At 37.9% G+C, this 12571-nt stretch overlaps 1 protein-coding gene across 15 annotated transcripts in view; it reads right to left on the reverse strand.

Annotated features, from left to right (window-relative positions):
- The window catches only part of Anks1b (ankyrin repeat and sterile alpha motif domain containing 1B), a 972026-nt gene that overhangs the window by 65306 nt on the left and 894149 nt on the right, over positions 1 to 12571 (reverse strand). For 11 of the 15 annotated variants that reach the window (XM_069990836.1, XM_069990828.1, XM_069990821.1 and 8 more), the window contains one exon: positions 11486 to 11665. The exons of 3 other annotated variants lie outside the window; for them this stretch is intronic. In XM_069990836.1, the coding sequence (XP_069846937.1) occupies positions 11486 to 11665 (180 nt within the window). Of the gene's footprint in view, positions 1 to 9100; positions 10354 to 11485; positions 11666 to 12571 lie in introns of those variants that run through there. One more of the 15 variants, XM_069990786.1, reaches the window with a different exon arrangement.

The raw sequence follows: 12571 nt of genomic DNA on the forward strand, positions 1-12571 counted from the left end.
AGTGGCTGGCAAAGTTCTCATCTTCTGAGCCCACACCTTCTGCCTCTTTGCTCTCTCTCCTACAGCTCACTCTGTTCTTGACAGCCACAAGCACACTTGCTTTGAGGAGGCTGCCTTTGTTCCTCATTCTGCTGGAGATGTTTTCCTTGGAGGACTGTAGGGTAGTGAACTCATTCTGCATATTTGTCATGATACTTTTTAAAAGAAGTCTTGTTCAAGCACCCTGTATCCCAACCAGTGTTACGGTTCCCCACTGTCGAAGGACTGTTATTTTGAACTGTTATTTGACTGTTATTTTAAGTTTTAAGGATGTACCTTCCTAAGACCCTGACGTTTATCCCAAGACAGCTATGGGTCATCTACTACATAATAGGCATGGGTTGCCAAGTAGGGATCAGTCCTACTTTTAATCAACACTTATGGAAGGGCAATTTCTATGGATACGGTCACTTCTCCATTGTCAAGAGCCAGTAGTAAACAGAGTTGGGAGTTGGATGGGGGGTTGCCAAACGGAGTGGGATGATGACAGCTCCATGTATTCTGCCACACCAATTAGGGTCTAGAAACCTTCTGGGAGCCTGTGGATATTGTGTAGCAAGTTTAATAAGGAAACTTTTACGAACAGAGCCCTCCAGTCAGATTCTATCAGAGATGAAATTTTCTTCCTTGTTCTACCTCTGGAAAAAATAACAACTTTTCTTCTGTTTCTCTCATTTGTCATAATACGTTCACACTTCGGGGTGTTCAGAAATTGACCAGAAAGAATTCAATAAGGAATAGGAAGGTTCAGAGTGAAAGCTAATGGAATAGCCAAGTACATTTCTTCTCTTGGATGACAGTACTTATAAAATAAAACAAAAAACAAACTTGGAGTGCAAACAATACAGCTTCAAAGGCAAGAAAAAAATAAAAAGGGAGTGCCAAAAAAGGAACCTTGGTCAGCAGACAGCAAACTCAGTGATTCCTTGAGAAGGACTTAATGGAAACCTGTCAAAAGACAGAGTCAAACTCAGTGCAGTCAGGCAATAGTGCATCCATCATTTTATAGGCAGACTTCCTTCCAGCAGCGACGGCTCCGTGGTTGCTTCTCTTCATAGTACTAACTGAACCCTGCCTGGAAATGAGAAAACCAGAATCTTCTGCTTCTTCTCCCAAGTTACCCAGAGGCTACTGTCCAGCCTCTGATCACTTTCTCTGTCATATTAATGTAGATAGAAAAGCAAGTCTCCCTCTCTCCTGTCATGTGAGCTTAAGCCTCTAATCACGGTGTGTGATCTTGATCTTCTCTCTAACTGCACTGTTAGCTTCTTAGTTTCAGTGTTGATTATATATATATATATATATATATATATATATATATATATATATATATATATGCATATATATATTTCAGTTTTAAGAAGTCAAATGAATGCACTGCTGATCCTCTTTTTAATAAAAAGTTTCAGATGAGCTATTTTATTTGAAAATAATGTCAGACTCAAAAAAATGCTGCTTCCTGTTCTTTCTCTAGTTTTCTAAAGAGCAGTCCTTCAAAATCTTCAGGAACATGACCTTCCCCAGTGGGGAAGGTCCTTGGACAGTTCAGTAAATCTGCTGGAAGGGAAAAGCCAGGCCAATAGTTGCTTTTCCAACAACACCTGCATATGTGAACTGCTACACCTGGTGTGTTACTCAACTTACTGGAGGGGGAGGATGCAAACATCAGGTTTGGTTCCATCATAAATTGACTGGAATGACAGAAATCCTGCTAGTAATGCCCAACTTCAAGGTTTTTCTACCTAGCGTCATATTCTTCCTGTCTGTCCATTCCTTTCTCTTTTCCCTTCCTTGTTAACTCTGATTCACATAAACCAAGCCCTCAGCTGTCACAATAGGAGAGAACTATAGGCTTATAGTATTCCTGTTACCCATTTGTAGAGATCGTATATAACCTGGATTCCCTAATATGACAGTTGTAGCACTTAATGGCATTACACAGTTACTTGTTAAATCTCTCCACAGGGAAGCTGTGTATAGCCATACACAGCTCCCCAGTTCCTTAAGTGCCACAGACACTTGGGGCAAACTGGGATCAGGTATTTATAACACCAGGGACTATTTCACTTGTTCCACCTCAAAGTCTGGATGCCAATTACAGATGCAGATGTATCAGAACAAGTAAAAAAAACAGGAACATTAATAACATTCAGGAAAGTGGCCATTAGGTTTAAAAAATCATAACAAATGTCAGTGAATAAGCTAGATTTTTCAAATCAATGGACTTTTTTGTCTACACTGTTATCTTTAAAACATACATTATGCTTTTTTTCTTGAAAACTGAGGCTGCCATTTTTCTTTACTTAAACTCATTTGTTAACTATATGTTAATATACAATTTTTGTTTCTTGCTTCTGGTTAAAAATGAGGTATTGGACAAAACCATTCATTCAGTGATGTTTATTGAAACCCCATTATTTCTCATTTCATCCTTAAAAAATGCAGAAAAACAAGATCTAGATGAACAACCAGCTTGAATGATGCTAATCCAAGAGGTCTCTCTGGTAGAAGGCTTCAGTTCCCTTCAGTCCTCCCTGGTCATGACTCAGTACATTGGAGAACTACTTGATGAGTGTGCTTATTAAGGTAACCTTTTAAGATTAGCATGGTATACACAGTTGGAAAGGAGTGCTGGTACCCTGAGAGATAACCAAGTTCTTCAAAGGCCTCAATAGTTCAGGATTACTGAACAAACAACTGGATAAATGCTTTATCTGTAAAGCACTACAAGGTCAAACCCAGCCCTGTTAGGGGCTGTGAAAGGAAGCATGATTCATGGCCATTGATAAAGCCTTGGACCCTTTCAGTAACAAAAGCTCACTAAGAGTTAATAATATGTGAATGTTGTTCAGCACCAACATCAACAAAGCAGAATGCACACAGCTGAAGGACCAGGATGCTGTGTAGCTCACATTCCATTTATCAGAATGACACTGGCAAATACGTGAATATATTTAAAATAGAAAGGGGAAGGTATTGTCTTTGGTCTTAAATTACTATTCTCAGCGCTAGGGAGAAGGTTTAATCTTTGTGGTTTCATGAGACTGCATTACATTTTAGGAGGGTTTATTTCAATAGAATATAGGCATAAGTTGTATCAGTTAGAGTGTCCCTGATTACAGGACTACCTTGCAAAGAAATAACCAGCAGTGAGATGTTAAAGCAGAACTTCTGGCTGGATGTATTAAAGTGCTTGTATCAATTAAGAAATAGGGCTAATATATTTTCTGCTCTCTTTTTTCACCCCCCAGATTCTCTGCTTTTTAACAGATTCCCATAATCATCTAGCCACTTTTTATATCTGTATCTATTTCAACATTACCAATTTTGTGGTTCTATATTCTGTACTGAAACAGAGACCCATACAGAAAAGGATCATATAATTTCACAGTGGTTTCCATAAAGAAATTGTTTGCAATACTTGACTTTTTAAAAATATTAGCTGCCAAGCAAAGATTCCATTTCAAACACAGTGCTTACCCACACCACTTGAGTGCTTCAATTCTCTACTAACCTTGAATTTATGTAGTAGGTATTATTAATATAAACATTTTAGGGGACTATTTTTATTTATTTATTTTATTTTTTGTGAAAATACTGTACAGAGGGGTTACAATTACATGGGCAAGATAATGAGTACATTTCTTATCAAGTATTGTAGCCTCCTCCTTTGTTTCCCCTTCTCATCCCTTGGGACTATTTTTTTATTGGAGTCTTTCAGGATTTTAGAATTTCTAGGATGTTTCTTAATGGCTGGTACCCAGTTTATAGAGGGCTGGGTCTGATACTATGTACAATAAACTTCTAGGAGATATAATATTGTTCCAGGCAATTTATTTCCTTAAAATAACTTGATACTGTCCTAATTTCCCCTCCCCCCCCACACTCAACATACCTTTGTGATTAATTCAGAGATGGATCATCCATGTAAACTAGGATGATCCAAACCGATGGGGCTCAACTCCTGGACATTTTTTTTTGGGAGGGGGGAGGACTCTTGGAAGGATAATCTCTTTTCCTTGTAGGATTATACATAAGAGGAACTGACTTGGAAATTCACCACAGTATAGAAAAAGCCTGTTAGGGAAAATAGCCAGTGCAGAAGAAGGCAAAGCTGGCACATGGAAACCAGGGAGCAAAGTACATAGATGTTCCTGGCTCTAAGGCCTCCTGAACTTTGGTGTGAAGTCTGAACTTTGTTAAGTGACTTGCCATGCCTTTTCCACTAGTCATCTTGAAGTACAATTCTGTGTTATTCACAAGCATCCCTGAGAGTTCTTACAGATGTATTACTTTAGTCATATACCAACAAAATTAACTGAGATGCAGTCTCAAGTCACACACAACCAGTCTTATTTCCCCCCAGATGTTAAAAATCCTTCTTTACTTTTAACACCAAATAAAAGAAAAGGAAGAAGAAGAATAAGAAAACTCTTCTACCCTTTAAAATTTAGCAAGGTCAGATTACCACAGCCCAAACTCTGACCTGAGGACTCAAGAACTGAACTGAATATAATGAGGAACACTGCCAAAATTTAACAAGTGGAAAAATAGCCTGGTTTGCTTCTTTGAGAACAAGCTGCTCAATGTCAGCAAGCCTTAGCCACTACTAAAAATCACAAGGTCAATTCTACTGAAATAGGGTTTTTTATACATTGTCATCTTTCTTATCTATTTAGTTAAGAGTAGAATCTTTTCTATTGATTAAAAAAATCCACAGCCTGGTTTTAATTAGCAACAACCCCTTAGCTTAAGCAGCAGCACAGGGAGGAAAGGTGGAGACATGAAAGCTACTTTAGTAGTAAAATGGCAGAAGGTGTCTCTCAGGACAAACTCTCGTCAAATTACTTGCCTCTTAGATGGACCTGACAGAAAATGAAAGGTTCTAGATGAATGTAAAAACACTAAAAGGAATTTATCTGGATATTGTCCTGTTTCATTTATTTATTTTAAGACCGACATAGAAAATATACAAGACACTATCATGTTAGAATTTCTAACCCCAAAGTTGTCAAAAATAGAGCAAGGTTATTTTGAAAACAGGCAGTTAATCAACTGCATTAGTAAACAAGCATTGTCTTCTATTTGTGCTTTGTGTGATGCCTTTAGTAATAGGTGGCTCTTGGTCAAGAGTTCTTGGCTTGAAATGAGGCAGACATATTATCAACATCTTAGATTATCTCTGAAGCTGGGATGTCAACCAGTAGCAAACTGTCAACTAAGCAAACTCCTGAGAGAAGAGCTTATGATACATTCTTAACATTGTTTTTTTGGTTATATATTATATGTGCCTATGCGTAAGAATTAGAAATTGTTATTGAGACCTCACTGGAAGAAAAATTTGAAATCCTGGACAGGCTGTACCTTTCAAAGTAGACAATGTGATAAACACCTAATTTATGCATATTAAAAAAATCTGCTGTAGCACAGTAATAACAGATGTGTTTCTTTTTTTTAAGAGTTGTTATTTTCTGAAGGTTCATTCTGTAAATCCCCATAATGCTACCGTGATGGGTAGAATTTCTAGAAAAAACAGCTTTCTCCCTCAGAAGCAGAATTAAATTATACTGTTTCTTCCATTCTAGAGGGCTGTTTGCCTCATAGCTTTCAGGAGTAGCCATATTTCTGTAACACTTTCATATACTATACTACATATTTCAAAAAAAGTTTTAAATTTTATGGAAAAATATCCTCTCTCAATGTTTTAAATAACCACATTACAATAGTAATGTTATTTGTCATAAGATCTGTGGCCACATTTTAACTTGAAGTAACAGAGAAGGATTCTTCTTTCTCTGGCTTGTCTGGCTTTGAGATATGTACATCCTTCTGCGTCATGATATATGCCTCTTTTAGACTTTGTTTTAGGCAGTTAAAATAGTTGGGGAGAATTTTGCACTTCCAGTTTAAGAATATTCTTTTTTTTTTTTGCCAGTCATGGTGCCTGAACCCTGGGCCTGGGCACTGTCCCTCAGCTCTTCAGCTCAAGGCTAGTGCTCTACCACTTGAGCCAAAGCACCCCTTCCAGCTTTCTCTGCTTATGTGGTGCCTCATGCATACAAGGCAAACACTCTACCATTAAGCCACCTTGCCAGCCCGATTTTAAGAATATTCTACTATACATAAGTCTAAGAATCAATAACATTGGAATAGAAAGATGATCTTTATAAAATGTTGCAACCACCTGACAATTGTCTTTGATATTAACTGGCCCTACAACAAATAAGGAAATTTGAATTAGTGACAGTTGATATATCTGAATTTACAGCCATCCATCCATCCATCCATCCACCCACCCATCCATCCATCCATCCATCCACTCATCCTTCCTCTTTGGTTTATATTTTTTACTTTTTACTTTCACATACAAACCTGAAAGGGACGTTATCTACAGTTTAAAGACAAGTAAAGTGAAGTTCAGAAACACTGTATGAGTTAGTCCAGGTTGCCCAGCCAGAAAGAAACCAATTCAGAACTTCAAAATGAAGTCATTAAGTAATACTTGCACTATTTGGAGAAAGACGCCCTGTAAGAATTTTGCTGTGTACAGAATATTCCTGCACTTATATACAATGCTTTTTGCAAACTTGGGAGGAAAGAATATTGCCAAGTCTCCACTAAAAGGATCAACAAATAATGGCTGCAGTGTTGCATTTAAAGCGTATTCTGGTGACAACTGTAAGTGAATTAAGTTTCCACTAAGCTACTTGTGATTTTCTCCTTGCTCAGTGTGCCGATACAACAGGAATCGGCTATAGCACATGAGAAATTAGCGTTTGTTGAACTGTTATCCCAATACTTTATTTCATTTTAATACAGAGGCAGCCCACAGGCCATCAGGGGCTATAGAAGAACAAGTATATAAAGCCAGGAAGATGAGAGCTTGAGTCCCAGCGCTGCTGTTCAACAGCTGTGAGGCAAGGCATTACTCCCCCCTCTGCTACTCCACGTGTCAATGGGCTACTGGGAGGATTAAATAAGGTACTGTGTGTGGACTCCCAGGCATGGGCTGGACCATATGGTGATTCTATTTCCCTCCTTCAATGATATCAACATAATATGTATTTGTAGAACTAATACATGTAAAGTACTTTCAAGTAAGGAAGTCATTGATCATTCTTAAGTAATATTGTTTAGCTCAAGAAATATTAGATTTTCAAGTGAATTAACTTTCTAATGATTTAGAAACAATTTAGAGAAAAAACATTAGTATATCTAACATATTGCCCCAGGCAATATTATTGGACTGTTTTGAGTTCAATAACAGCATTCAAAGAACCCAGGATTCCTACATTAGGGATTTTCCTCATTAATATTTAAACTGAAGATATATGTATACATTTCTACTATTGAAGTTTTTTAATTTTGAAAAAATTCAAAAAGGTTTCATTTTCCATATGTATTTCTATAATGGAAGCCTTCCATAAATGTTTGTAACTTAAAGCATTTCGAAGCTTTGGGTGTGTGTGTGTGTTAGTACTACAGCTTTATTTCAGAACCTTGAGATCTTGTTTGCTAGTACTCTTGTTCGGCTGGTACTTTATATCTTGAGCTATGCCTCCAGATCCAGCTTTTTACTGGTGAATTGGAGATAAGAGTCTCATGAACTTTGCTGCCTGGGCTGGCTTCAAACCACTGGTGCCCAGAAATGTTTCTTTTTTCTAAGTCTGGAGAATGTGGCTTCTATGCCTTATTAATTCCATCACTCTCCTCTCCTTGATTCATTTCAAGAGTACTCTGACTTCTATTAAGTATCATGCAAGAAAACTTGTAAGGAGTGCAATTAGGCCCTAAATAGTGAAAATATTTATTCCTTACGGTATATTTCCCAAGTTTACATTTACTACCTCATCTCCACAGAACTCAAAATTAAGCACTGATCCTTTATGTGCTATATGTACATCAGTAGAGTGTAGGACACCTTGTTTGTGTTAAAGGGAGATAAAACAAATGTCAAAATACTTTGGAAATTTAAAAGCACTATGCACATTAACGTAAAATTATGCAAGTGTGAATACAACATTTTTTATTAGAGGTAGAGAAATAGGGAAGTATTTTAGATCTCTTTGGCTAAAGAATCTAATTTAGACTTACAGGCCAGAGAAGCTATGTTTTTGTATGGTAGGAGACCCATTTTTAGATATGTTTACATAATTACATTCAGTGATTTAAAAAATGCTATTAGGGTTGCCTTTAATTTTATTTCTTACATATTCATTTAAGACAGATGCCAGAATATTGCTTTTATCAGAATAAAAGCATAGAGCCACATATTTGTAAATTTCCTATATTCTAAGGCAGGTATTTCTTAATATTGCTTAAAAATATAAAAAGTTCTATTCCAGTCTTATATTTTAAATATTTGCTAAGAAATTTAATAGGTACAATGGACATTAAATTTATCTCAACTTAATCTCAACTTTGATTTTTCTCACTTAGGCAAAATATCCTTAAACATCTCTGGGGCAGACCTTCTGTATGCACGGCAAGCGCTCTACCACTGAGCCATCTTCCCAGCCCCAATGGGCAGACCTTATGAAGGCAAAGCTCCTACGAATTATTGCAGCATTCAAGAACTTAAGGTATCAAGCCTAAGGCTAGAATTCCAAATCACTCTAGTGAGGGCTCAGCTGAACAGGAAGTAGGGTGTTGAAAGAAAGTGAACTGTCCTGGTGATTTTCTATTAACTGCATTCTCTTTTTTTTAGTAGGTAAGAAAGAAAACCTGCAGGTAGGCTTCCATCTTTTAGTGGGAAACAGACAGGCTTTCCAAGTATTAACCCACATTAAGTGTGCCTTTTGGGAGAAACCCCCTAGAAAACAAGCACAGGAACTTTTCTCTGGGTTGGGAGAAGGTATGATAAGCTGCTTGCTTATAGGAATTTTACTTGCTCATTCAAACCTATAGACTCAACTTTATTAGCTCAACATACAGTGCCAAGGAAAAATGTGGTTTAGAGGTAGTATTTAAATTGTTCTAAAGGCAAGTGGGTTTCAAAAATTGTAATAGCAAATGACCAAAACCAAGAAAGAAAAAGGAGAAAAAAACAGAGTAATTGAATTGCTAAGGACAGAAAAAAGTGAACTGTTCAATAACAAAATGACCTAGTATATCATATTTTGACACGTTAAAGCTTTGCAGTGACACTAATTAAAATAGGTGTGCATCCATTTCTCCATGATATTTGGCCATGTCAGGCTACAGAACATTTCCCAAACAAATTTTAAAACTGTAATTAACACAACCTAAAAAGTGCAATCCCAGAATCCTCTTTTCTTGTGGATTAGATTCCTGTAGTGCCATCTCCCATTTTCTCTGCAGCTAAAGTACTATATTGAACTGCAGGATTTCAGAAAGCTTCTAGTATGCTCCTGTTTGCTAATAGAGCCTATGTCTCTATTAGTCATTCGATCGGTGTTAGTCAGACTGGAGTAAATAAGCACATCTCACAGCTGTGCTGCAGCTTGCTGTATTCCATCAAACTGCTTATCTCATTCTGCTGTCCACTTTCAGGTTTTTCTTACCTGGCCAGATAAAAGTTCATTCAATTTTCTCAAGGCAAGACAATTCCTAAAAGGGGTGCATTTTTTTTACTGAAGTGACACTAAAAATATTTTGGTTATTCAAAAAATATTCTTGCCCTTGCTTGGGATTCTCAGAAAGAAAATAAGGACACAATTTGGCTAGATTACCTCTGAGTATCCAGACACAGGAAGAAGTGTAATTAATTCCTCTTTGGAAAAAAACACCCTAGGTGGATAAATTTCATAAGTTATAGGAACAGCTGAGACAGGAATTCTATGACTCAAGTTGACACAATCAATAATAGGTAATATTTATTAAAGAACCATTCTGTTTTACCCAGGAAAGATGGGTTCAGAAAAGACTGAGTTTCAGTTAATATATAAAGATAACATGGTTCAAGGTTACAACAAACCACATATCTGAAATGCTGCCATTAGGTAAATAGATCACATATTTGATAACAATTATTAACAAATGCCAGGAAATTAAGCTAGGGTGTGGAGGCTGGCTTTCATACTTCTTATTTAGGAAAACTTCCCTGAAAATAATAATGCAGATTTAAAGACAATACCTAACAGAACAAGATTATTCTTTTCTTGTCTCTCCTACATTTTCGTCTCCCTTCACTAAAAGATATCCTAATCCTAATGTTGCCACTCCCTCAGAACAATTCAGGATTGAGAGACTGGAAAGGAGACATACTATCCCACATCCTCTTTCTCCAAGACATCTCTCAGGCAGAACAGCCACGGTTTCCAGAACATTCTCTTCATACTTTTCTTCCTTGAGCTGCAGCATAAAATGTTTAGCAAAGTTTTTTTTTTTTTTAAAACAACACAACTCACCAAACAATTGGAAAAAAATGACAACTAAGGCAAAGCAATTACAGACAAATTTTCACCTCAAAATTCTTATCTTAGGTGTGGGAGGGAGAGAAAAGACTCTTAGCACATCCGTCTGAACCTAGAATAAGGATGAAAAGAGTTGATTTTTGCCATCCATATCTTTGAATTTTAGGACAAAGCTGTAGATCTTGGCCCCATCTGAATGGGCCTTAGGAACAGTGTCACTGTTTGGCAATGGTTGACTTTAGTTACTGAGCAGAGATCCAAAGACAGGCTAGAATGAATACCCATACCAAACAGGAATAGTCAGACTGTGACAAAAGCTCTTTTCAGTGTGCGTGTGTGCGTGCGTGCGTGTGTGTGTGTGTGTGTTGTGGAGCTTGAACTCAGGGCCTGAGCATTATCCCTGAGTGTCTTTGTTCAAGGCTAGCGCTCTTCCACTTGAGCTACAGCTCCACTTCTGGCTTTTTGGTGGTTAATCGAAGAAGCTCATTGGCTTTTCTGCCTTGACTGGCTTGAAACCTCAATCCTTAGGTCTCAGCCTCCTGAGTAGACAGGATTACAGGGGTGAGCCACCAGAGCCAAATCTTTTCAATTATTTTATCAGTCAGCATCATCTTCAGCTCCTCAAGGTTACAATATTACACAATGCAACTAATCCCAGTAGGACAATTCTATACAAGCATGTAAACTTGGGAGGAAATTAGCAATATTACATGGAGTTAATTCTCCCTCCTCCCAACTTCTTCCCTATCATCCTACCAAGTTACACTTAAAATCTAGAATTTTATCATTCATTTTCATTATGTCTTGATTCTGATATAATTTTAATCCCTTTAGAGCAAAGACATCATGGGCACCAGAGATTAGACATGATTTCTTCAGTTAGAATGGATAATGACCATATAAGTATATATTCATCCCTTAGGAAGGTCTGTTCCAGGCTAGTTCAAGAGAGCAGAGAAGAAAAGACACTATAAAATGGTAAAATTCTGTTGTGAGCTACAGTTAAATCTTTAAAGGTGTTACCTGATACAGGTGAAAGGCAAACATATCAGAGGCTTTGAGTACCTTACCTGAGCCATCTGCCTCTCCAGTTTTGATCGGGGAATATCATCAAAGTAGTTTTCATTTCTTCTCCTCCTTGCATCGCCCTGCATGATAATGTGAGGAACGTCTAGGGAGCCACCAGTGGTGTAAGTGCTTTGGCTAAGTGATGGAGACAACTGAGGAGGAGTGTGATTACCACTGGGTTCCTGAATGGAAATACATCATGAAATAAATACCATGCGCTCATGGCTAACCTTTGGTTTCAAAATTTTGAAATACTAACAAGACAAGCTGAGAGTGAAGAGTTATGAATCAACTTCCAAGGAATGAATGATATTCTACCACTTACTCTATAAATAACAAGATTATGTCAATACACACCCCCCTCCATCCCAAGTATTTCAGGTTAGAGGTTTAAAGTACAAAGAATAAGGCTCTATTTTCTTAAACCAGCACTGTGGATGATTACAGGAGGGAGGAAAACCTTCGTTTGGCACCCAGACACTACTGTGTGTGTGTGTTTACAAGGGAAGAAACTGTGGGCAGGATGTCTTCACTAGGGTAAATGCAGGGATGAGAAGCTAAAATGGGACCTAATGGGTCCCAAGCTTCACCAAAGAGTGGTCTGATGATAGGGCCAGGAAGAGGACACAGTACGGCAACACAGCATGTCACACAACATATAGAGACCGCAGAGCAATGCATATAAGGACAGAAAATGCTTTTCAATGGCAAAGACAACGCCAGCTGGAAATTGGCCAGAAGTAAGAGGCTGAGCTTTGGTGCTTTCAATCAGCTGATTCTCCAGGCCATTCTCTCTGAGATGTCCCAGACTGCCTTTGGCTGAGCAAGCTTACTTTAGCTGGGAAATTTCTGTCTTTGATCAGTTTTTTGTTCCCCCAAGTTTCTTCTGGGGAGTCAGAGTGGGAGGCTCAGAAAGGAAAGGTCAGGAAGCAGGTAAAGGAAGCTGGAAATCATTCCTCCAAGGCGTAATTTCAGGAGAATTACATCAATGGTGCCTACAGCTTCCTTCCTTTCCAGATAGCAAGAGCTAGCAAGACAGTAAGCCTCTTCTAGCCTCATTTACTCCCCCTACCCAATCTATTGGAGGT

This window comes from Dipodomys merriami, unplaced genomic scaffold (assembly GCF_024711535.1).
Source record: "Dipodomys merriami isolate MVZ:Mamm:240054 unplaced genomic scaffold, mDipMer1.0.p SCAF_10, whole genome shotgun sequence".
Taxonomy (NCBI): Eukaryota; Metazoa; Chordata; class Mammalia; order Rodentia; family Heteromyidae; genus Dipodomys; species Dipodomys merriami.